At 30.2% G+C, this 25,717-nt stretch overlaps 3 protein-coding genes and 1 pseudogene across 3 annotated transcripts; 3 read left to right on the top strand and 1 right to left on the bottom strand.

Annotated features, from left to right (window-relative positions):
- The first annotated feature begins 1,114 nt into the window (after window positions 1-1,114).
- On the top strand, window positions 1,115-1,952 carry LOC145194043 (uncharacterized; annotated as a pseudogene).
- A 6-nt stretch (window positions 1,953-1,958) lies between these two features.
- Window positions 1,959-3,468, top strand: LOC149880461 (uncharacterized; the record flags this gene model as incomplete). The annotated part of the gene is given in 2 exon segments (XM_090070056.1): window positions 1,959-2,659; window positions 2,661-3,468. Coding segments are annotated over 2 exon segments (1,509 nt in total), but the record flags the coding sequence as incomplete, so codon positions are not given.
- A 6,363-nt stretch (window positions 3,469-9,831) lies between these two features.
- On the bottom strand, window positions 9,832-18,342 carry LOC149880462 (uncharacterized). Its single transcript, XM_090070462.1, has 5 exons — window positions 18,243-18,342; window positions 16,887-17,739; window positions 13,733-14,022; window positions 11,261-11,333; window positions 9,832-10,162 (listed from the first exon to the last, which is right to left on the bottom strand). Exons 2-5 carry the CDS (start codon window positions 16,936-16,938, stop codon window positions 10,071-10,073), a joined length of 507 nt encoding a protein of 168 aa, XP_089926588.1. The 5' UTR covers window positions 16,939-17,739; window positions 18,243-18,342; the 3' UTR covers window positions 9,832-10,070.
- Window positions 18,343-23,857: 5,515 nt separating this feature from the next.
- On the top strand, window positions 23,858-25,474 carry LOC149880463 (uncharacterized). Its single transcript, XM_090070057.1, has 3 exons — window positions 23,858-23,885; window positions 23,957-24,211; window positions 24,756-25,474. The coding sequence occupies exons 1-3, from the start codon at window positions 23,858-23,860 to the stop codon at window positions 25,472-25,474; spliced, it is 1,002 nt and encodes a 333-aa protein (XP_089926183.1).
- Window positions 25,475-25,717: the final 243 nt, after the last annotated feature.

Genomic DNA, 25,717 nt, shown 5'->3' on the forward strand with positions numbered 1-25,717 from the left:
TATATCAATAACAACAAACAACGCTGAAGGTGTTAAAAAGGCGATGGGCATGCGTTTGCCAAAATTTAAATCTTGTTTTAAATCATAGATTAAAATTGTGGGTTAAACAATCACTAAACTTATGAGATGGCGCATCAGATATCGATGAGGATTTTATTTATTAAAAAAACTTTTTTAAAAGCAATATCAAATTTAATGAAAATATGCCATCAGACGAACTGTTTGACATGGCCGATGTAAACAGTCAAGTGGAAAAGGCGTGTACTTATGACGCGAAAAACATGAGCTCGAATGTTGATAAAAGTAGCGATGAAGAAGAAGCATCAATAGATGATATTGTTAATAGGTTATTTAACTTTTCATCCATCATTTTATTTTGAAGGATTTTCCTCACGCCTTTGAGTAAACATTTGAAAAGTTTGTTTTCGCGTTGAGTTAAACTTTTCTTCTTCTTGATAGATTGTTTTGTCATCAAACAAAAGAAATCCATCAAACTTTTTCTATCGTATGTTAACAAATCTGCAAGCGTCGAAGAGACATCACGTGGAAATTTTTCAACTAACGAAAAAGATTATATATATATATATATATATATATATATATATATATATATATATATATATATATATATTAGGGGTATTCAAAAAAAGTAAACTTTCAAATCTAAAAAACCATACCCCCTAAATTTGGGGCAAATGTATAAAAAATTAGTCTCAAAAAGTTTGAGCGTTATTGGATCACTTTTGACCCCCCCTCAAACTAATAATTTAGGGAAAAAATGACCGAAATGTGGTTATTTTTGGGAGTCTTGAGGGAGGGGCAATTTTTTTTTGCTGCTACATATATATAGGGCTATATTTTTGTTTAAAAATATATGGTTTTTTTCGTACCGCTCAAAAATCTAAGTTTGGTGGTATTGAAAATCATGAAAATTGGTATTTTTTAAATGTATTTTCTGTTGCGCCTAATAATCATATGTAATAATTAATTAATAATTAATAATAATTAATAATTAATAATGATTATATACTTATACTTTTGTGCAAATTTTGATAGTTTTTAACTTTAAATTTTTCTAATAAATACAGATTAGTACATACAATAAACATTAAAAATGAGTGAAACACAGCTTAGGTCGATGAAAAAGGAACTTTTTATTATAAAAGAGGCAAAACCAGCTATATCAAGTAGAAACAATTTTTTTAATACTGGATTTATAATGAGTCATCAGTCGCTAAAATATTTATTAAAGAATGCCTAAATTTTTCTATTTAGATTTACAACTTCCAATAGGCTTGGATATTCTTCAACATTTAATATATAACCAACAATGTCGATCTGCACCAATATCGAATATTATTGCTTGTCCCCCTAAAAAAAAATTTTCTAGATGTTCAGATTGTTGTGAATGTATTTTGTCTAAAATCAATAGACCCTGGATTAAAGCTGGATTTGATGTGTTAACTGATTTAAGTTTAGTTAAAAAACTTGTTAATTTGCATAAGTCCCATTCCAACTTGAAAAAAAAATGCAAAAAGGGGAACTAGTGGTGATTTGGCTAAACAAAACGATTTTGAGATAGAAATAAAAAAACTTTTTTGGGCGGGAAATTCTAATCTCAAAAACATGATCAGTAAAGATAAAAAAAGATCACTAAAAGACAAGATTGAAGATCTAAAATTTCTTGAAGATCAGGAAGGTGAAAGAAGGTTTGTTATTGGTTCAGAGGATATTAAGTATAGAAAAACGGTATTCATTGCTTTTAATTAACTTCTTTATCTCTGGTTCAACTTCCATTAATTCTCTTTTCCACTAATTCTAAAATTAAAAACTAAAACTACAATTTTTATGTAAATTAGGCAAAAGAAAGCATCAGGAAGAAAAATCGTACACAGCCTAAGAGTTTGAGAGATGATGTACCCAACGTTGAACTTATAAACACAATTCTATGAAAAGTATGTGTTAAAGCAGCCATAGACTCATCTCCATATCCATGTATAATTCATTTTGATGTCAAGACCTTGTTTGAGCTAAACAAAGGAAAAATATTAAAGAGGGATAGAATGGCTGTTTTAGTTTACATTAACGGAGAGACTTACCTACTTGGAGTACCTCCACTTGCGTCATCCACTGGGGAAGATCAGTTCTTAGGTGTAATGGACTTAATTAAGGAGTATCAACTTACGTCAAAAACAATAGGAATATGCTTTGATACAACATCATCCAACACTGGCACGAATAAAAGATCAGTTTCCAGAATATCTAAAGAACTGGATAAATATCTCCTCCAAATAGCATGTAGGCATCATGTGACTGAATTAAGAATGCTTCACTTTTGGAAATTAGTGACCAATGAAGAAACTAATGGATCTGATAATCCTCTTTTCAAAAAGCTAAAAAATATTTTTGAAGAACCTAATTTTAACTATAATTCAGTTCTGCTGTTACGGTTTAATTGGAATAAGGTTAAAAGCAGTCTTTTAAAGAAGGCAGCTATGAAGTCATTAAGATTTTGCAAACCATACGTTGGTAAACCAGGTATTATAAGAGATGATAGAAGTGAGCTTGGAGAATTAGTTGTCACTTACTTATCCCCTATAACATATAAAGTAAGAAAAACTGGTGCTAATCATCATGCAAGATTTTTAGGAAAAGCAATTTTATCTAAAGCTTCAGCTTTGATCCAATCAACTTACATTTGTTCAGGAAAATGATAAACTGAAAATTGAAATTAAGCTTATTACAGAACTTATTGTTTGCTTTTATGCAAAATGGTATCTACAATCTGAGGATGTCATCAAAGCTCCTTTTCTTGACATTACAGCCATACATCAAATGCATCTGTACAAAAAGGTATGTGCAAACCCATTAGCTGTCAATGCTGTATTAGAGTCTCAGTATAAACATTGCTGGTATTTGGATTCAACAATGATACCTCTAGCTTTGCTAGATGACGAGTTAGCATCAGATGAGAAGGCAAAAATTGCATCAGCAATTCTGTCATTTGATATGCCTAGCTCTGACTATTATAAACCTGAGAATAAAGTAAACCAAGATATCAAGGAAATTTGTAAAATGAATACAAAGATTGGGAAAAAACCACCATCCTTGTCTGCCTTGGTTGATGTCTTTTCTTACCAGATTTTTGACATGATTGGGTTTGATAAGCAACGAGTTCAAGACTGGCTTTCACTTCCACCAAACTATTGGCATACTCAGTCATGCTTAAAATGTTTTCAAAAATATGCTGGAACTTTGATTTTTGTAAATAACCATTCAGAACGGTCAATAGGTACGATGGGGCAGTATATTCATAGATATTCTGATGAAACTGAAAAGCACAACAGATTGCTCACTGTGGACAAAGTTCGATCTGTATTCCGATCACCAGAACAAAAATTCGGTACAATTTCAAAGACTAAGTTTAATGATGGGCTTGGTGTGATGCGGAAAAAGATAAAGATTTAAACTTGATTATTATTAGATTTTCAAATGTTTTTCTGTTATAAAACTTGAATTTAAATTTATTTTTTCATTTATTCTTGCTCATTTTGATTTTTCAAAATAGGTAAATAGTAGTTTTTTCAATATAGATAAACGATATAGCTGAGGTCACAACCAACCACTGTTCATTCTTTCTGGCAAAGTGAAGTTGCTTGCCCCCTCCAGCATGTCTTGGGTGTATTTATATATATACACACAGGGCCTATATACATATAGCAGGAAAACAAAAAATTTAAAAAAAAAAAATAGCCCCTCCCTCAAGAAACCCGAAAATGACCACTTTTCGGTCATTTTTCCCCCAAAATTATTAGCTTGAGGGGAGGTCAAAAGTGATCTGATAGCGCTCAAACTTTGTGAGGCTCACTTTTTATACATTTGCCCCAAATTTAAGGGGTATGGTTTTTTAGATTTAAAAATTTACTTTTTTTGAATACCCCTAATATATATATATATATATATATATATATATATATATATATATATATATATATATATATATATATATATATATATATATATATATATACAGTTTTGGACAAAACAATTGCAACAAATAATGCTAATTTAGTTTCTTTATATAAAAGTGCTGCATTTTTTCAATTTAGAGAAATAACTATGTAACTGTTTAGAGACAAAGTCTTCAAGTTTTATTCATCACAAAGTTCATTATTTGTACACAAAAATTAATAAATTAATCAAAAGTATTAAAAAAAAGTTGATTTCCTTCTGAACAAAACAAGTGCAACTCAACAAAATGTTGACCAAGCTGTCAACATTTTGTCGAGTTGCACTTGTTTTGTCCAGAATCATGTAGAAGCTTCCAGAAATTTCAAAACAAGTTGCTTCTACATGCTTCTGGACAAAACAAGTGCAACTTGTTTTGTCCAGAAGCATGTAGAAGCTTCCAGAAGTTTCCAGAAGTTTTTTTCGCCACGAAATATTGATTTCGCTATCAATATTTCGTGGCGAAAAATACTTCTGGAAACTTCTGGAAGCTTCTACATGCTTCTGGAAACTTCTGGAAACTTCTGGATACCTCCTTTAATTATTAAAAAACTTCCGTGACATTGACACGGACCAGACTTAAGAAAATGAAACAAACCAAAAAAGTTGCACTTGTTTTGTCCGCTGCAAAATGGCACTTGTCAACGAAATTCTGCCTGTGTGCTGTCACCTGTCAGCTGATTGCTCATGTCATGGCATGCTATGACTTCGGACTCCTGAACTGTTTGCTGCAGTAGTATAGTTCGTTTCGTTTTTAAGACATGTAAAATTAGGAACACTTTTTAGCATTGTTCGATGTTGGTTGCAAATGTTTTGTCCAATACTGTTTATAAAAGATATATATATATATATATATATATATATATATACTTACAGTTGTGGACAAAATAATAGTAGTGGCTAGTAAAACAATGATTTGTGATAATATTTTTATGTAAATTTAAATATGAATTAATAAATTTAGGCATAACAGAAATACAAACACTGAATAATGAAATGGGAGTAAAAAATGTTGGTAACAGTGTTCAAATTACTTTAGGGAAGTCCCGAATTTTATATACGAACATATCTAGATTTGTAGGTTAAAATAGCATTTCTGTTGTTTCCCATCAATTTATTTATATTAGCTTTTTGTTTATTTGGTTTTAATAAGACTAATTAAAAGTAAGATTAATTTTAGTGTTAATTTAATGAAGTATATAAAATAATTGTATAAATTAATTTTATAAATAGAAATTATGGGTCGTGCAAAGCATTGTAGTGCAGAAAAGAGACAACTAATTATTAAATTAAAACAAGAAGGGAAAACATACAAATTTATTCAAGAGACATTAAGTTGTTCTCCTATGATGATTAGAAATGCTCTAAAATGGAAAAATGTAGGCGAAACAAGGGGTCGAAAACAAAAAACGACTGAACATGAAGACAGATTGATAAAACGTGCTGCTGTTGCCGATCCTTTTGTAACTTCCAGCCATATTAAAGAAGATTTAAATTTAAGCGTTTCTTCGAGAACAGTACGTAGGCGGTTAGTACAAAGTAAGTTAGTCGCCAGAAGCCCAAGAAAAGTTCCCCTTTTGAAAAAAAGGCATGTGGTAGCAAGATTACATTTTGCAAAAACGCATGCAGATTGGCCTGTTTCAAAATGGCGTAATATTTTGTGGTCTGATGAAAGCAAAATTGTTTTATTTGGGTCAAGTGGACGCATAAATAAATATTTGGGGTTGTTTTTCTTATCATGGCGTAGGGCCAATCTATAAGATTGATGATGTTTTGGACCAAGACATATACCTTTAAATATTACAAAATACCATGTTGCCCTTTGCAGAAGAAGATATGCCCCTAAGATGGGTTTATATGCAGGACAACGACCCAAAGCATACCAGTCGCAGGGTAAAAAGTTGCTTCATCGAGAATAGGGTTGCAGTTATGGATTGGCCTGCACAGTCACCGGATCTCAATCCGATTGAAAACCTTTGGACAGATGTAAAAGAGGCAGTTTATTGTCAAAAACCAAAAAATCAGCAGGAGTTATGGCAAGTTGTCCAGAATGCTTGGAACAACATTCCTTTAGAACGTTGTCAAAATTTGATTAACTCAATGCCAAATAGATGCAAAGCTGTGATAAAAAACCGGGGGCATGCGATTAAATTTTTGTTTTTTACCATTGTTTAATTAAATTTACATCATTTTTTTGTTAATAAAATAAATTATTTGCAATATAACATTAAATAAATTAATACTACTATTATTATGTCCAACCTGTTTTTTATACTTATATAAATATTATAAATAAAAGCAAAAATTTAAAATTTTCTACTAATTAGTTTATCATCTCACACCTATTTAATTAATAATCCAGTATTACAATTTCATTTTCAGTAACTGTTGAAAGATAATAATATTAATTCCTTAATTTTAATCACACTAGTATTATTTTGTCCACAACTGTATATATATATATATATATATATATATATATATATATATATATATATATATATATATATATATATATATATATATATATGTTAGTATGTGGATGCGTTATATTATTTTACCAATTTATTACTTCTTTTTAAATGTGCGTTTAACGATAAATTATTCGAATTTTTTGAAACTACGTTTTTTTATATAATTATATTATTTTAATGCTCTTTTTGTATTTTATTTATCTTACATAGCTCAAGGCTTTTTATTGGCCAATAACCGTTTTCAACGAACTTGTATTTTGTTACATTTAAACAAAATATTTTGAGATATTGATACTTATTCTGATGCATTGCTGTTCGTAATATCAAACAGTTGGATTAATTAAAATTATTACAAAATTAAGGTCATTTTTCTGTTTTGCGGAATAAAACTTTAAAATGTAAAAATAAAGAATGACATTATTCAAAAACATGTAAATTCTTTTTGTTCTGTTTTATTTTAGTTGTTAAAAAACGTTTTGTAAAACATTTTCTATATTGCAATAAAACATTTTACTGGCTTCCGTTAGATTTAAAGAAAAAGTAACAAACAAAGAAATGCTCAGTAAATTACTAAGTAATAAAGTGATATGATTACATAACAAAAAAAAAGTTATTATAGTTACAATGGCTAAGATTACTGTTACTTCACTTAGGAGCTTTATATGCTTTAAGTTACTTTTGGGTGCAGTGACCAATCCTATTGACATGAATGTGGAAAAAGTGATTGAAGGATTTTTTGAAGATATTTTCGGAGAAAATTTCACTTAAAAGTCCTCCAATCCCAAAAAGAGAGTTTTGAGAAAAAGAGAAAGAGATTTTGAGTGAAAAGCTAAAGAAAAAGAAGTTAACAGATATTTTCAAGGAAAGAGAAATTTTTAAAACAAGAACATTCTAACATGGGTAGACACTTTGGCCATGAGCTTTGGCCTAAAATTGGTAAGTAAATAATTTTAAGTGACTTTTGAATGCATATTATATGAATTTGAAAATATTAAAAGAATATACTTAAGTTTATTTTTTAGGATATACTAACATTTTATTTACGCTTTGAATGAGTAGTTATTGCATTGTTATTAACTGTACTGAGATTTTGTTAACAAGCTTTACATAGGCCTAAAGTCGAAGTGTCGAAAGTTGCTGTAATTATACACGAACCATACCCGAATCATAATCAAACCATGCTTACAGCAATGAGCGCAACCTAAAAAATCAATCATAAATACCCTAACACCCTACCCTAACCAAGCAAAACAAATACATTTCCAAAAGACTGAGCAAATGTCTGCCTTTAAAAAACTTTTTGCGTTTTAATTAATTATTAACAATTGATTAATTTAGCTGTATTCATTTTAACGCATAAGTGTGAGGAGTTAGCATGCTTACTCTTCCCCCCATTTACATTTCCTAATAATATTTCGTTAGCATCTATGATTTCAAATCAAATTTTATGCTGCTTAACACAAGTAAATGGTGCACAAGAAAATAAGATGGGAGAGAGAGGAAATTTACAACCTTAGAATGTTATACTTTTACAAATTACCGACTCAAACTATGTCAATTTGATCTGAAAAATTAGAACATCTTTTCTATGATCTTCCCTTTCTATTTACTGATTTTGTATTGATTATTTTTTATTTTTAAAATTTGATTTATGATTTAAATCTTGCCTCTGTTCATAATGTTCGTTCAAGATATATTATGCGATTCAATTTTAGCTTTAATGGCCATTTTGAATATTTTATGATTTATTAAATATTTTTCTAAATAAAGCATTTATAACAACTTATTAAAACAAACAAAATTAAAAAACTCAATATTCCGTGTGAAGTTTTACACTTCCTAATTTTTTTTTTCTGGTGTACGATTTTAAAAAGATATTAACATTGAATCCAGTCAGCAAGGGCAGGCCCAGTAAAGGTTGGATCTTTGTAATACTTGCAGCTGCTAACGCGAGCGAAAAATCGTTTTGGTCTAAGGATTTATCATGGGCCAGTCATGATCAGTTTCAGCGAAACAGCAAGTAACAGTTTAATAATTTACTGTTTAATAATTTAAAAGTTGACAATGAAAAAAAAGTCTAATGAAAAAGAAAAGCCCTGCCTGTTTCTCGTGTAAATACAACATTTTTGCTGCAGGTTACTTCCTGCAGCAAAAATGTAGTGGGACAAATCCAGTATTTGTCCTGCTCTTGCCTTCTTTCCACTATATGAATCAAATAATCCTGCCAAATAATAAACGATCTCATTTCAAATTTTAAAAAAATTTGAAAACTCTAAAAGCTTGAGAACATTGGGCTCAATAACAGCCAGTTGTTGATAGGTATATAAGCTAAAGCTAAACTGTCTACGGACATTGACAACGTCATTAACGACACTGCATCAATGACAATTATGGGCATCATTCCAAGAACTCAGTACATAATTAAGGATAACATTTACACAATTGATATTTGTTTGATTTTGAATGACGCTGTAATAAAAAATTGTAATTTTTACAACCAGAGTTGTGTTAACAAGATTAAAAATTTATAGTTGCAGCATCAGTCTTTAAGGTATTTCAGTTTATATATGGAGTTGATGGATTTTCTGTCAAAATAAATTTTTTTGCATTAGTAATTTTACCAAAAAAAGTTTAAAAATAGTTCTTTGAATTTTTCTTCATTTAGTCAAGAAGCTAATTGTAGTCCTAAATTCAAAGTAATATTTATTTTTGGTGTTTTGCTTTTTCTTTTTCTTTTAAATGTGTCAAAGAAAAACTAAAGAAGTGAATTTGAATTTATATCAGAATATATTTGAGGCAATTTTATATATTTATAAAACTTTTAGATATTTCTAAAAATTTATATAATTATAAAACGTTTTCTAAAAAATGTTTTAGAACTCTTTTGAATAGGACATTTTTTCTTTTAACTTCAAGTGAAAATTGAAAGTAATTTTATTAAATTGCTCGATCTTAATTAAAGAGGTTCATTTATTAATCCAGTTGTCATTCTGAGTGTAAATGGTTGTCCTCGTTTTCAAAAGGTTCTTTTTATTGTTTGTGCTAATCAAACATATGTAATGAATAAAATACCATTTAGTGCCTCGTGTTGTTAAAATTTAATACAGCTTAATTTAAATAAAGTTGCAAATGTGTCATACGTTTTAAAGGGAAATTTTTTAAGGTTAGGTTTTTGAGAATTTGTAAAGTACTTTTAGGAAAGGGGTAAGGATTTGGAAAAACTATTACTATTTGTTACAAGGAGGTTAGAGGCTGGGTAGTCAATTTGTAAGCCAACCTAAAAGGAAATAAAATTTTATTTTCAGGTTTGAATTGAAATACAAAACAGAAGTTAAGCTGTAATGCAAATACAAACTAACAAACACAAATTTAGTTTAAACAACTTCTAGATTTCAATCTTTTTCTTACTTTTTATTTAACAATTGAGCAAATCGCCCACGACCTCACGTGAAAACTAAAAATCATACAATACAAATAAAGAGCTTTTTCAATGAGTTTTTAGATTTTGCTTCATAAAAGAAAAGCTTGTTTAGAAAACTAGAGTATAAAGCCTAAATGACTACTTTAATTGATTTCATGTCTTAAGTTTCAAAACATTTGTAAAGCAGCGATAACCATCGAAGCAATGATGCAACTGTAGTGCAAATCGATTTGGGATTTTGCGGCAGAACTCCATAATTCTATGAAAACATAAAATAAGAAATAAAATAAAAAAAAAAAAAAAAAAAAAAAAAAAGATAAGGGTTGTTTCCAAACTTACCGCGTATCAACATTTATCGCAGTTTTCAAACTTCAACAGAAAATCTGCGACAAGCTGTTTTTTTCATTTTATATATGTATTTTATGTATGAAAAACATGGCCATGCACTTCCATTTAAATGCTGAGACCGCATTACATTTATAAATACACCAGATTTATTACGTTCTTACTTAAATATTGTATCTGCAGGTAACTGAAAATGTGTAATAAGTACTTTTTTTTTCATGTATGTATTTTTTTCATAGACAAAGAAAAGAAAACCGACTCTTAGCTATGAAAAAGATTACTTTAGTACCTGAAACTGCTAAAGATGGATTCCCATTCTGAATCCAATTTTAGCAATTTCAGGTACTTAAGAATTTGTTAAATAATCCCATCCTTAATTACTTCCAAAAAAAAAAATTAATTTTTAAGATTTAAGTCTCCGACTTTTCAAACTCATATGGTCAAACACTAAAAAGTCTCTAGGGAGACCAGTAGTAGGGAGAGGATCAGGGATCTATCTTCCCTGCAAAAAAAGACATAAAGAGTTAAGACTTTCTACAGCGGCGCAAGTTTGTGGCTTATTCAACATCAAACTCATTCGTTCCGGAGATGCTCTCAATCTTCTAAAGGACCCTTCCTTATAAATTTCACAGTCTTTCGAAAACTAATATGACTCGCCATTTGTTTCAAATGCCAAGTCACATTATATTAGCATGACTCTATTTGAATGCAATGGATGTAACATTTTAAAAAATTTGAAGAAAAAGGGAAATTTATTTGTTGCGCCACAAGATAAACTCATAAAACAAAAATCCAAAGTTTATTCCTGGCAAACAGAATTTGAATATTTTAAAGTAGACGTTTATACACTTTTCAGTTTCGTCGCACAAGCTTCTATGAATGCAATTAGAAACTTTGAAGCACTCAATTTGTAGCATACACGATCGTCACAGCATTTTAACTGTAGAACTACGTTATTAAGAAAAACTAACATCTAAAAAAACCCAAAACGAACAAAATTTATCACACATACCACTGCAGGGGATCGATTCATCAATCAAAGTTACTGTCGCTATTTTGACCAGAACTTTTACGGATAGCGAGAGCTAAAAGTAAAATTTTTTAACATGGTCATTTATAGATAAAAATAACTTCAAAAAAGCAACTCACTAATGTTTATTTTTTTTTATTTTAATTTATCAAAGTGATAAGATAAGCACTATTTAAAACGTTTTACAATAGTTGCTGAGTTCGAAAAAAACAAGCCGCGTAAAACTTAGTAAAAAAAAAAAAAAACCCATCATATAAACTTGTCGAAGTTTTAATTTTTCAGAAGTCATCATCATTTTTACAAAGGAATAACAAGAGCTAAGCAAATAAATCAACTTGATTCAGATGTTTTCAAATAATATTTATATTTTTTTCACATCTTAAAAATATTTATAGCCTACAACTTTACAAAATAGCTTAAAAGCTATTTCAAATATTTTAAAAATGCTCTCTTTGTAAAATTTGGTCCATGTAAATTGTTATTACCTGTTAAACATCAAATGGTAGAAATTTCATTCAAATATGATTGGTGGAAGTTATAATACAGTGTCTCAAAAAATTATCCGACCAAACATTTTTTAAAATATTTTTCCTAAAGAAAGTGCTGTATTTTCATAAATTTAGACTTTTTTGGTAAACTCAAGATTAATGAAAATAAAAGAATATGTTTTAAATAGATTTTATTTATTTTAATGTAAAATATGAATCACAAGGTTTTCAGTCTTAAAATAAAGGAACTTAGGTCGTTTTTTTATTGTCAAAAAAATATTCGACCAAACACATTATTTGTTTTATAACAAAGTATTATACAACAAAACAATTATTTTAATACTTAGTGGGCTCCCTTTGCTTGGATTACAGCTTCTAGACGTCTAGGTATTGATTCAACTAAAGATTTTGTTTCTTCTGGTTGAATCTTTTCCCAGGCTTCTTCAATTGCTACTTTGAGGTTATCTTTTTTGGAAAATGACCGATCTCCAATTTTTCCGTCTAAAATTTCCCACAAATGTTCAATGAGATTAAGGTCCGGTGATTGTGCGGGCATTCCAAGACCTCAACATTATTTTCAGCAAACCACTCCTTGGTTTTAGTGGCACTATGCTTGGGATCGTTATCTTGCTGAAATGTAAAATCAGATCCTAGCCATTGAACCTCATACCATCATGTTACCGCCCCCATACTTGACAGTTCCTCTCACGCAGCTTAATTTGTAGGCTTCTCCGGCTTTTCTCCAAACTTTTTGGGCTCCATCAGATGACTTTAAGTTGAATTTCGATTCGTCGCTCCACAGGATCTTTTTCCAGAAACTTAACTGCATGTTTTTGAACTTCTTAGCAAACTCCAATCTTCTTTTCATGTGTTTCTTACTCAAATATGGTTTATTACGCACAAGTCGTCCTTGAAACCCCTGGTCTCGGATACGATTTCTGATTGTCTGATGGGATAATTTGATTCCATAATTCTCTTCAGCTTGCTCAGCCAGTTTTCGAGCAGAAACGAAGCGATTTTTCCTGACTTGTATAATTAAGTTTCTATCAAAACTTTTAGAAGTCTTTTTTTTGCGACCCTGCCCTTCTTTTGTGGCTGTTGTTCCAATCAAATTATACTTCTTTATTATGTTGGATACTGTATTATGAGGAATTCCAGTCTCTTGCTGCACCTGACGATAGGTTTTACCCTGATTGACTAGATCAACAGCTAAATTTCTCTGAGAAACAGTCCAGTGACGTTTACCTCCCACCATTTTACTTAAAAAAACATGAAACCTTCTTTTTATACATAATTTTTTTTACTACAAAAAAACAGTTTTTTGTTATGCAATTTCATTAATTGTATAAAAATTTGCTAAAATATTTCAACAAATTTCACATAAAATTAATTAAACTTACCTAAATATCGCTTGGTCGGATAATTTTTTTACAAGCCTATTCAATACTAAGTCTCTCTTAGGACAAATAATAAACCAACTGAAGCATGAATCAAAAAATATGAACGCTAAATAGCATACTATTCCCAATAGAATTAAAATGACAGATAAAGTAAGTATCGCTATTCATTGTTTTTAGTATAATTTAGAGCGTAAACATTTCTTTTTTTGGGAAAAACTTGTTTGGTCGGATAATTTTTTGAGACACTGTATATAAAACCTGATTGGTGAAAGTTATCATGATTAAAATTTGGAGTGGTAAGTGAGATAAATAGATTAAAAGTAAAAAAGTTTTAATTTGAAATATTTACAAAAAAAAAAAAAGGCCTAGAAGTTTAAAAAACGAATTTATTGGCCATTTTTGTTTGTTATTTCTTTCTTTGCTAATGATTTTTGGAATAATTGACATATAATAACAAAGTTGCTAATTATAACAAATTTATGTTAGTTTATGCCCAATTATTATTATTATCAAATAATAAAAAGAGACACTGTTTACAAATTTTTGGACACTTTGAAAAATACTACCTTAAATTTCATTTGGTTATCGTTCTGTTTATAGAAGCTCACGTGCACATATAGACCAGCTGCTTGACCTATTGCTAATCCAGGTATTTGAACATCATCTAAACTATTGATTTTTATTTTCTGATCAAAACCAGTCTTTGGTATTATTAAACGAATTTCGATTAATTTGTTTTCACATGGTTCAATACTAATTTCAACTTTTACTTGCAAATCAATAATTTTTATGTCGCATCGGAACAGCAAGCCGGACGAATTTGTAACTTTTTTATAACAATTGTCGCAGAAAATAACTAAATACACAAAATGGCAGTTCAGTCAGTTATTATCGAAACACCACGTAAACACACGTTTACGTAGTGTTTACCTAGTGTTTTTGCAAAAACGACCAGAAACTCAATTTGTAACGCACAGCGATAAAATGACACTTTTTCTATGAGTATGGCAAACGACAACTCTGTAACTTTTTTATGACTTTTACAAACAAGTCGAGACCATAGGCAAATGTTAATCAAAAGATAACTGGTAAAACCTGTTTTAGAGAACCATGACTAAAGATGTCTAGGCAAAAACATTAAACGAACTTAAAGACAAAATCCATTGTCTATACTAGAACAGCACCTGATTTATGAAACATCTACGGACACACAGAAAAAGAACAGTTGAGAAAATCAAGCAGGGTTCTCGGGAGGATAACTTGGACAATCAATAGGATGATTTTTAGGAGAATTATTGTGGGACTTTAAAAATGAGAGTTTTGATAAAAAGAGCAAAGAGATTTCGAAAAGAACTAAAGAAAATAAGTAAATAGAAATTTTCAAGTAAATGGATATTTTCTAATAAAAGTTAGACAATTTTGAGATTTTGATATTAGGCTTAACTTAGTGTAGTTTTCTTGCAACTCATCAATGAGATGACAACAATATTCTCTCAAAAACCGTTATTTACAAACTTTCTCCTCCTGAACTGTCAAAAGTAGAAAATACAAACTTTTAATACTGCTACCAGACAACATTCTTCAAAAAACCTCAGAAAATCCAACACGTTTTTAAAATTAACACATAATCACAGTTACTATTTTTTTTAACAATAATCGAAATTGCTAATTTTGTAACATTATTAAACGTTCTACCCATTTTCTCAACAGTATTAGCCTACTCCTTGATCCTCACGGACCATGCAAACAGCAATCGAGGTACTTTGAAGGCATGCGCCAAGCCCGAACACTCCGTCGCAAAGGCGAAAGTCGATTTGTTGGGTTCTATTTTATGCTTCAATACTTTTATCACTCGCTTCTAGACTTAAATTTCTTAAATTTGCTGTTCTTGGTTTTTCGCGTTATCTTGACAATGGCTAGCACTCTTTCCTATTCCAACGTCAGGGATAATACTTAGCAACTAAGTATCCTTTCTAATATGTTTTAAATGACGCGAAATGCTGTTCACTTCTACGGTATTGTTCGAAATACCTCGTGTTATTATATCTAGCTGTCACTTGATATGGCACTTCGCGTTTGGTGGTTTCACCAAAAGATTGTCGCAACTTTTAAATCTTTCGTTCGTGTCATTTTTTAACGGAAGGTTCTCCTTGCTCAATTCTTTAACAGTAATAGAACAGCTGGATATTTCGTCTATCAGGCTTGCACCATTTTTCTTAGCGGAAATATTATACCAATATACCACTTCTGATATTGACAATTTTGAACATTTTGCTATTCTTTTTATTTTAAGGTGTTTTCTTTCCAAAATTCCATTTCCTTCAGGATGATACACGGCTCGAAATCTAATGCGCACTTCCCAATTACCAAGAAAATTTCGTATCTCTATATCTCGAGGAGCTCTGCGTGAAATATTGACGGACAACGTCAGCTCGTTACCCGTCATTATTTCATACGATTCACAATTGATCAAACGGAGTATTTGAACTACTCCAACACTTCCGTATGAGTTTGATAGTTGTCGCCACAATGCATATTCTAAAGCTCCGCAATCAATTAGGCTCAGAAACTTTACGGTAACACAGTGTGTGATACCCAAGGCCAATCTCTCCCAGTGTTCTTTAACACTCCATTTTCCTTTCACCCATCGCAAAGGCGCTAGATCTATCGACTGACATGGTTCGCAATATTTGATCTTGTTCCGAACGTAGTTTTCGGTGGCAGAGGGAATTGCTCTGAAAACAACGTTTAACGCTCAATCCACCCCTAATTGTCTAGCTCATTGATGTATATTAACAAGAGTTCGCAGCCATCTGCTGCGAACTCTTGTTAGCTCGTCAGCTAAGTTATCTTCCCAAGGAACGAGTTTTACTTCAGTATTAATATTGTATCCTTCTATCAATTGTTGCAGCACATTAAGTCTTCTTCGAATTAACATTTCACGCATTACTTTTGAACTCAATCTTTATTTCGATTGAAGGTATCAGAAACCCACTGGAACACCATCACGAAATCCGTAAAAAAAGTCATTTTTTGTCAGTTTCCATTACAGAGCCATACTCACTCCTCGTACTTCAGCGTCTATATCTGCTGCTCCATTCTCTAAGTTTTTCAATAGACACATCTGCTTCTTTTGCATATGCTCAACGTATTTTAAATTTATGCATTAATGTAATAGTTTATGAATTATCTAATACTACCATATTATTATTAACTTTTTTTTTATGCATCAAATTTTAACTTGGCGGTTACAAAGTGGATTTTATTTAAAAAAAAGAGAAAAAAGTTGTCTTGGAATGTGACTGTGACTGTGTAGCTTAAATTAATTTGGAGGACTTAATTTTGTGTTAACTTTGATTGCTCAACAGTAAACCTCAACAAAGAAGATTTTAAATAACATTTTACGCTCTGAGGAATTGTACTGCTTTATTTAAAGTAGTCGGCTCTATCTCCTTATAGTATTCAGTAAAAAATTACAAAGCTTGAGAATAATGCAAACTAATTCTCAAAAAAACAGAAAATAAATGTGTGTAATTAAATATTTTGATAGGACTAAATAACTACAGAAAATTCCTAATTTGAAAGCTGTTTGAAAAGTTATTTGATAAGGGATTTTGAAGTGTAAAATAAAATGGAGTTGACATTAGGTATTTTCAATATTCATCATTATTTTAATTCTGAATCAACTTTTGTGCAGATGATGAGCAAAATAAAAATTACCTGATGATCCATATAAAACAAATGTAGCAAAATGAAATAGGTTTAAACCCATGATTTCTTCTTCTAAACAACTTCTAAACGATAAAATATCTCCTGACGCGGCAAATCAATTATTCAAAATGAAAAAAGTTAACCTCTACGAAGAAGATTTTAATGTACATTTACGCTTTTAGGTGTTGTATCTGTTTGTTTAAAACAGTCGTAAAGTAAATGTGGAATGCAAGAATGAACTTCAAAACTGAAGTGTAACTTGAGCTTCATGCATTAAGCGAAATTTAACTCGTCTTTCTTGAAAACCGGTAAAAATTTTTATCGGATTTCAAGTCTAAATTCAAATCAGACTTGAGAAATATTTTCCGAATCGGACTTGAAATATAAATCAGATTTCTAAACTGTAGTGTAATTTTAACGGTATGCTAGAAGAAAACTTGACCTGAAATCATATTTGAATTACAAGAGCTTTTGAAATTTCAAGACATTTTTTAAGCCTGGTACATACTCAAATATAAAACAAAAAAAAAAAAACAACCGCTATTTTCACTTTGTAGATGCGTTCTAAACTCACTATTACACTATTACACCGTATAACTCATTCGGTTAAAGCAATATTGAAGCGGTCTAAAAATAATATTACTTTTTTGCTTTTAAAAAAAAAAGCTTGAGAGTGTAGTAAGACATTAAAATAGAACAAAAGTATGCACGCATGAGTGATTTTAAAAAAGATATAAACTTTTAGAAGTTGATAAAGGGATAGAAATAGCGCAGCTCGCTTCATTTTAAGATATAGGAATTTAAAATCAAGCACACAGTCCCGTCACGCAGTGTGTCCAAATCCAAAATAACTGGCTAAAATCTAAAAAAAAAAAAGAAAAAAAAACAATTGCTTGTAACTAATAAATTGATTTATAATATAAAAAGTACCCTTAGAGGACTAGAATTAATTGGTTATTGGTCGATTTTTAAGGGTGCTATGTTTTTTTTTTATTTTATAAGAATTTGATAATAAAAGTTTTAATTAACAATTGACAATAAAAACAAAAGTTTATATAAATAATATCATCATTTTAATTACAAAACATAAGTAACAAAAAAGACGTATAGTTACTATTTCAAAAAATGATAGGAATTTTTACATTTTAAACTGAGAAAGTTAAATCCTTACAACAACAACAAATTTGATGAAACCCTATAGCTCTTATTCGACAAAATAGATGCGTGATTCTCAAAAATTCTTTATTACGGTATAAGCTGACGAAGTTTTCAAAATGCATTATTAAAAAAATAAACTTTTTTTACAGTTATTCAAGTTAGTAATCGTTTTCGCATTAAGAAACTGTTACTTTTTTTTAAACCAACCATTTGTTTTTGCTTTTAGTTTTTTCTTTTCACCATTCTCAAAGCCAATTTTATTATCATCGAAATAACTGTGTTTATGTGCTCCATTCTTAATCAGTTTGTCAAAATATGATAGTGTTAACGACAAATAAAATAAATCGAAATGTATAAGTGGTGCGTTAATTTTGTGGTTAAGTGTAGCTCTTATTTTTGTGGTTAAGTGTACTGTTATTTTTTTATAATGTTCATCAACAAAGAGTATTAACTACTTACGAATACATCTGATGTATGCTTATTTGTTGATTGCCTGGCTACATTCAAAAAACATTGTTTTTGAAGTCCCTTTGGGCGATATAATCAAAGAGACTAGCAGCTTTTCCACGTACTTATTCTTTCTTTTGAGTTTGACGTCGCTAGTTGTAGGTAACACGTCGCTAGAATAGAACCCATCGTTGCCAGTCAATGTTGTATTCGCATATGTGAAATAAGATCCGTCATCCAAGACAAAATCAAAATTCCTAAAATTGCAATATATATGCCAACACAAAGGTTTGATTCGAGCTAGTTGGCTTTCGCTTCGATGTGGAATCTTTTTCTTCTTGTAATATCTAACATTTGTCTTGTTTTTAGGAATTTTAGATTTATACCATTGGTCACAATCGAATCTTTGAGCTACTTGACGCTGTGAAACACCGTGATGATGATCAAATACCTTTTTCAATTGGTCTATGTACTTTTTGTATATTTTTTTCGCCTTTGGACCGCTTCCTTTTTTCATTGATATCCTAAATTATTGTCTACACCAGGGGTTCTCAATCTGGGGGTCGTGACCCCCAAGGGGGTCATATAGCGTTTCTGGGAGGGTCATGGAAGTATTCCATTTTATCCATAAGGGGGTCATTTACTTTTTGCATTTGATATAACTTTTAAATATGCGTTATAGTTTATCAAAAAATAAAGTGTTGAACTTAAGATTATTGTGAAACCTGATCAATCCGTAATAAGAAGCATACACATCACATGAATTTGTTTCTTTACTGATTGGTCTGGTGTTGAATGTCATGAGTGTTTATTATTTTGATCGAAACTTAGATATTTAACTGACATATTTTCTGAACTGAATCATCCTTATTTGCAACTGCAGGGCAGAGAAACCAATATCATTGATTTTAGAGACACAGTTTAAGCTTTCATCAGAAAATTGGCAAATCGGCACTGAAAGGTAAAGTTAATATATGTTGCCATGTTTTCAAAATGTTCAGATATATTGGACAATGGTGATGTGATGCTATCTTCAGAAATTCAAGGAATGATTACTGAACATTTGAAGCAGTTGGCATCTGAATTCGTTAACCATTTTCCAGAGCTGTGAAATGAAATAGATATATTGGTCAAAGATCCATTAAATGCTCCCGTGACATGCATTCCAGATAAAAAATATGCTGCACAGACACAGTTAATGCAGTTGCAGGAAAATGCATCTGCATGATTGATGATCGAAAAGGAGAACTTAGTTGCATTCTGGTCTAAAAATAGTGCCAGTTACCGAATGTTATCTGAAATGGTAATGCCAGTGCTATTGCCATTTGCATCAACTTACAGGTGTGAATGTGGATTTTCCACAATGCTTAAGTTAAAGATAAAATAAACAAGTGTATTGAACATTGATTATGATATTAGGCTAGCAAAATCAAAGACAAAACCAAGAATAGAAAAACTGTGTGCTAAAAAGCAACAACAACCATCACACTAATCTAATGTATAAATAAAATAAATTATAATTTTTTTAAATTGAAAAGCAGTACTTTTAATGTTTTTTGGGAAAATATATTCAATATTTGCTAAGGGGGTCACTGTTTTCTGTTAAATCTTTAAGGGAGTGCTGGACTAAAAAAGGTTGAGAACCCCTGGTCTACACGTTCTAGAACACCATATATGGTCGCTTTCGATGCTCCTTCATCTAGAAAGTGTTTTACTGTGAAGATTTTTGGCTTTTCCAGATGTGAATCTCTACAATGGCAAATGAGTTTTCTTAGGCCTTCTTGCAAACTTGTTTTATACTGAGCCATTTTAACTAATATTTTAAAACTATAATATCATTTTATTAGAGAATTAAATTCCCTATAAATATACTAATTTAATTCAATTGCGTGATTATAAAAACCATACATAAACTAATTTAAATTTTGTCTCATTTTTTAGTCATCAGATGTTAAAGGAACATGTTAAAAATGACATTTAGTATTTAATTATCGTAAGTGGGTTTTTGTTAAATGTGGCACTTCTAACCTGATTTTTGTTATTATTGCTAATGGTTAGTTTATTGATGCGTGCTCTCCACAGACCTCTTTTTTGTGATATATTCTGTTTGTGGAGCAGCTTTGGTACTCATGTATTTTGTAATCGTTTAAATACATTGACTCTCCAAAATAAAAAGATCATTTTCAAACCTCTAGGTTTTTCATTGCCCATTCGGCCAACAAGTTTGGAGTCCGAAGTAGCATTTTCAGCGTGCCAGTAATTCACTTATACAAATTGTATTTTATATTTTTCATGATGATCTGGGAGAAACGTCACCCATTTCATTATGAAGTATGCCTTTTAAAAAAGCCAGTACAGGGCTTGGCGCATCGACAAACCAAAATAATTTTGTGGTTATTTTGATACAATAATGCGATTGTTTTAACAATAAGTTACTTTTTTTTTTTTTAATTCATTGCTCATGCAGTTCTTAAACATTTTAGTATTTGCAAGCAGGGCCCTATCGAACTAGTAGGCGAAGTACAAGCCACGTTTGCTTTAGAAACTACAATTGTAATATCTTTTTCATACTTGTACCAAGATTCATCAAAATTCAAAATTCTTTGTTTTAAAGCGCATTGAAAAAAGATAACTCTTTCTTGGCATTTTGCTTTAATTTTGATTTTTATTTGCATAGATTAACACCACACAATATTGAAAGTATAGCAAATCCAATTTTTAGTTCAAAGACTGTTCAGATGAACATTATTTGTTCATCTAAACAGTCTTTGAACCAAAAAAAATGCGTAAAATAATTGTTCATATGCAAATCTTTTTATAATAGTAATTTAAAAAATCATTTAGATAGGTTTAAATATATTTATATTTAAAAACAAAAAATATTTCATAACTAGCAACTTCTCTGCTGGTTTAAATCATTTTGCAAACAAGTGTGTTTATAAACCTTCAAGAATATTATCGGAGCAATTTATTTGAAAATGTTTTCAACAAGTTCTACTTTATACTAATCGCTTCCTGATGTTAATATCCTGAAAATTTCAAAACGTAATCTTTTTTTAATTAAAAATATGCCACTTTGTTAGCGCTTTCATTACGTGGCCATTATTTAAATATGATGAAGCAGGTTTGTCAAAAGTGCCCAAATGTTCAGCCATCCGCATTGCAAGGACCAATAGGATTTCAGCATCGCTGAAATTAGAGAAAACAAAGAAAATCTAGTCAAGGCTTAGCTGGACCCTCTTAGAAAAGAAGTATCTAGACCATAAACAGCATAATCAAGTTTAAGCATTTTTTATTTATAACCTAAAGCGAGAAAGTAAAATTTTAACACAGAACATTGACTGGAAATCCACTATATATCTGAAAGTGAAAGAGGCTCAGAAGTGATTGCAAAGCTTATTCTTTCTTTTTTTTTTCTCTCAAATTCATTTAATGTAAAATGAAATAAAGAAAAATAAATACGTTTTCTAGAAATTTTCGTAGAACTCAGAAAACAACCAAATATATTTCTTTATTGTTGACATGTTTCAGATTTTTCAAAACGTTGTTGCTTATCTAAATATTTGAATAACGCTCGTCCTTTATCGAAAACCCCCGTTCAACAAAATTAAAAGAACATTTGTCTCTTTTCTACCTTTTATTTCAGTTTACATAACTTTCCTAGATATTTCCTAATGACGCTATTTCATTAAATCCGTTTAACTTACTTTTCAAAAATGGCAACCTTTTTCATGAATATAAACTTAAACATTAGGCACGTTACTGTTTAATTTTAATTAGCTTGTTAGAACGTTTCATGGAGCTTGTTAGAACGTTCCAGAAGAACACCCCTCAGACGGTCTGTAAAAAGAGAAGTTTTTTTCTGGCCTAGAACAAAAAAGCACCGCTCTTTTTAAAAACTCTTCTCACTGTGACTTCATTCATTTCTCACTTTTGCTATCTTTTTCATTGGCCTCATGGTGTTCCTTTTAATCTGGCTTTAGCGGACTCTCCTTAATACCTTTTTCTTTAATTGTAAATATGGCCAAGCGTTGTTTCAACTTCCACATTAGCTTTGGGGTAAAGCAAGTACCTTTTTATGTTTGGATTTGATTATCAGAAATAAGTTTATATGAAGCCATAAAACTATTTCTCGCTCATTTTTATAGGTCTTTCATAGTAAACAAACAAACAAAATTATAATAACCGGAACATCTGCTTTATTCTAGTAAAAAAAAATATTCAAGTAAAAAGTTATTTTTTATGACGCAATCTGCATAATAATAAGGCATTTGGTATTTTTGGATTTTAACCATTAGTAACAAACAATGTAGCTGAATTTAAAAGAATTTACATATTTAGAAATAGAAATCTATCAGGTTCCAGATGCATATTGCAAAAATTCAAATACATCAAGTTGTTTTGCTTCAACCCACCCAATCTCTGCGCAGAAATGTTATTCTATTAAATTGCAGGTAACTATTTTTTATAACAATTGCTAAATAATATACTTTTGTATGAATGCAATGTTTGTCACCTGAAACATTGTTCTTTTTAAAAAATAAAGAGTACTGTTTTAAGAAACTTCAGAAAACAAGATTTGTTCGAAAGACTTATAAAAAATTTGAATACGAATATAACTTTTCATTAAGAGTGGAACACCAAACGTCGATACTTAATTATGAGTTAACAAAGTAATCGCAAAAGAACTCCGTTTCACACAAAAGCTTAAAAGCTATCGCATGGCGAATAAGTTCACTTAAAGAATTTCAATCCTATTATTTGATTAAACGGCATGTAAAATAGCAATAGCTAGTTAATATTGCATGAACAAAGGCTTATTAAACACTTAAAAAATGTAATTATATGACTTTATCCTCTGTGCAAAAAAGCATATTTCAAATATGTTTACCAAATAAAATTAATTTGGGTTATGACAGATTCCGCATGATGCTGCTATTCATTTTTACAAAAGATTTTTAAATGAGTTTTATATGTATAAATATATCTATATACATATATATATATACATACATATATATATATATATATATATATATATATATATATATATATATATATATATATATATATATATATATATATATATATATATATATATATATGTATATATATATATATATATTTATATTTATATATATATATTTATATTTATATATATATGTATCTATATATATATAAAACGCACTTTAATTTTGCACTTCTCATTTTTACGCTATGATAATGCAAAACTCTTTTTTGAAATTTGCTTTAGGGTCCTAATTAAGAAAGAAGTTAGAGCTTTTTCATGGGATGGAAAGAAAGTATCAGTTTAAGTAATCTTTACAAATAACGACCTTGTTGTTTGTCAACTAAAATTAAAAGATCAAGTAGTCATGGAGAACGAGTTCGACGATGTGAAAGGTAATTTCACATTCTTCACTTATCTAATTTGTGAAGTTCATTCGGTAATCTAAAACAAATCTTGTTTTTAGTTGAAAAACTTCCACGAGATGTCTTTAGGACGCTCGCAGATTTGTTAACTTACGATTGGAAAAAACTTGCTCGATATCTGTTGGTAGATGACACCACAATCGATAATGTAAAAGAAGAATATAAAACAACAGCAGAACAAACTTTTCAAGTACTAAATCAATGGCGAAAGGAAAATCCAACCAAAATATGGCGAGATATTAAAAATGGGTTATACTTTTGCAAGCGAAACGATTTAGTCGAAGAATGTGAACGAAGTAAGCATTTTTAACAGAAAAGTTGGGAGAATCTTTTTTGATGTTTGCTTGTTCTTTTTTTGCTTTTATATACTGTTTTTTTATTGCTTTATTTTAATTTTGCTTAATTCGAAAGAAATTCATTTTCTCAAGACGAAGAGCTGAAAAAAGTTCACTAAAAAATTTTTATGTTAAAAATGCTTGTCGTAAAGATCGCTTTCCATTACGAAAAGTTATTTCATAATCAATAAAACTTTTTAAATTCAACTTGAAGTTTATGATTTCCTGAATGTAAACATTATAGAAAAAATATTTCATTATACTAATAAATAAAGTGTTCAAATAATTAAGTCATTATGAAATATTTAAATATAAATCAAAAAAGATAAAACGTAAAATGCAAGTCGATAAGAATAATTGAACCATCGTTATAATTCTAGGCTTTTGTGCTATTAATGATAATAACCGATATCAGTCATATGAGGAGTGTTCAAAAAGTAGTTTTAAAACCCTCCTCTTCAAAGTTATAAGCGTTGTTTAAAAAGGAAAATATTTTTTGGATTAGAAATATTACCCAGAAACTCAGTATTTGGCGTCCAACCGCCGAAAAATACGGTCATTTCACGTGACGATGAACTTGATCGAATTCATAAACAACTTTACGAAAAAAACAACGCGGGTAAGTTAATTACCGTTTTAACTGGAATGTCTGGTGTAGGAAGAACTCAGCTCGCTAGAAAATATGCAGCAAATAACAACACACGCTTTGATAGAGTAGTGTGGTTGGATTCATCACAAGACAAATTACAAAGCTCCATGATTAATCTCTGCCACAAACTAGGGTTGATCGTAGAAGATTCTCATGGCGATGCCTTCGACATTAGAGTTGTTACTGAAAAAGCTCATAACTACTTCAAAAGTGAAAAAACGCTGAACATTTTTGACAACGTCGATCATGAAAGCGTTAAAAATTTTGAAAAATACGTGTCTCATAAACCAAACGCATTCACCTTGGTAACGTCGCAATGGAAAACATGGTCTGACAATGCTCATCAAATCCAAATTAATCCTTTCTCGCATCAAGACGCGATTACCTTTATGAAAACAAACATTAACACAAACGATGACGAACGAGTGAAACAAATAACCGAAACACTTCAATATCATCCCCTCGCCATTAATCAAGCGATTCTTTATATAAAAAACAACTGCATTACATTGCAGGAATATTTAGATCTTCTTCAATCCTATCCCGTTGAACTACTCGAAGAAGTTATGCACTAACATCAATCAACTTAGTGTTAAATAAAATCGAAACCATTCAGGAAAAATCGCTAGAAATTTTAAATCATTTATCACTTTGCGAATGTCAAAATATAACAAAGCAATTTATTCAGAACCTTTCAAAATACCTAAACATAAACGAAGATTATTTGATATACCGCATTGTATCATTATTAATTAGTTATTCGTTGCTTGATCGATTCGACGGTGAAAATGATAGGTATTCGATGCACGAAATGACAA

This window comes from Hydra viridissima, unplaced genomic scaffold (genome assembly GCF_058129835.1).
Source record: "Hydra viridissima isolate aposymbiotic clone 2 unplaced genomic scaffold, HvirCarnegie_v1 scaffold_13, whole genome shotgun sequence".
Lineage (NCBI taxonomy): Eukaryota > Metazoa > Cnidaria > Hydrozoa > Anthoathecata > Hydridae > Hydra > Hydra viridissima.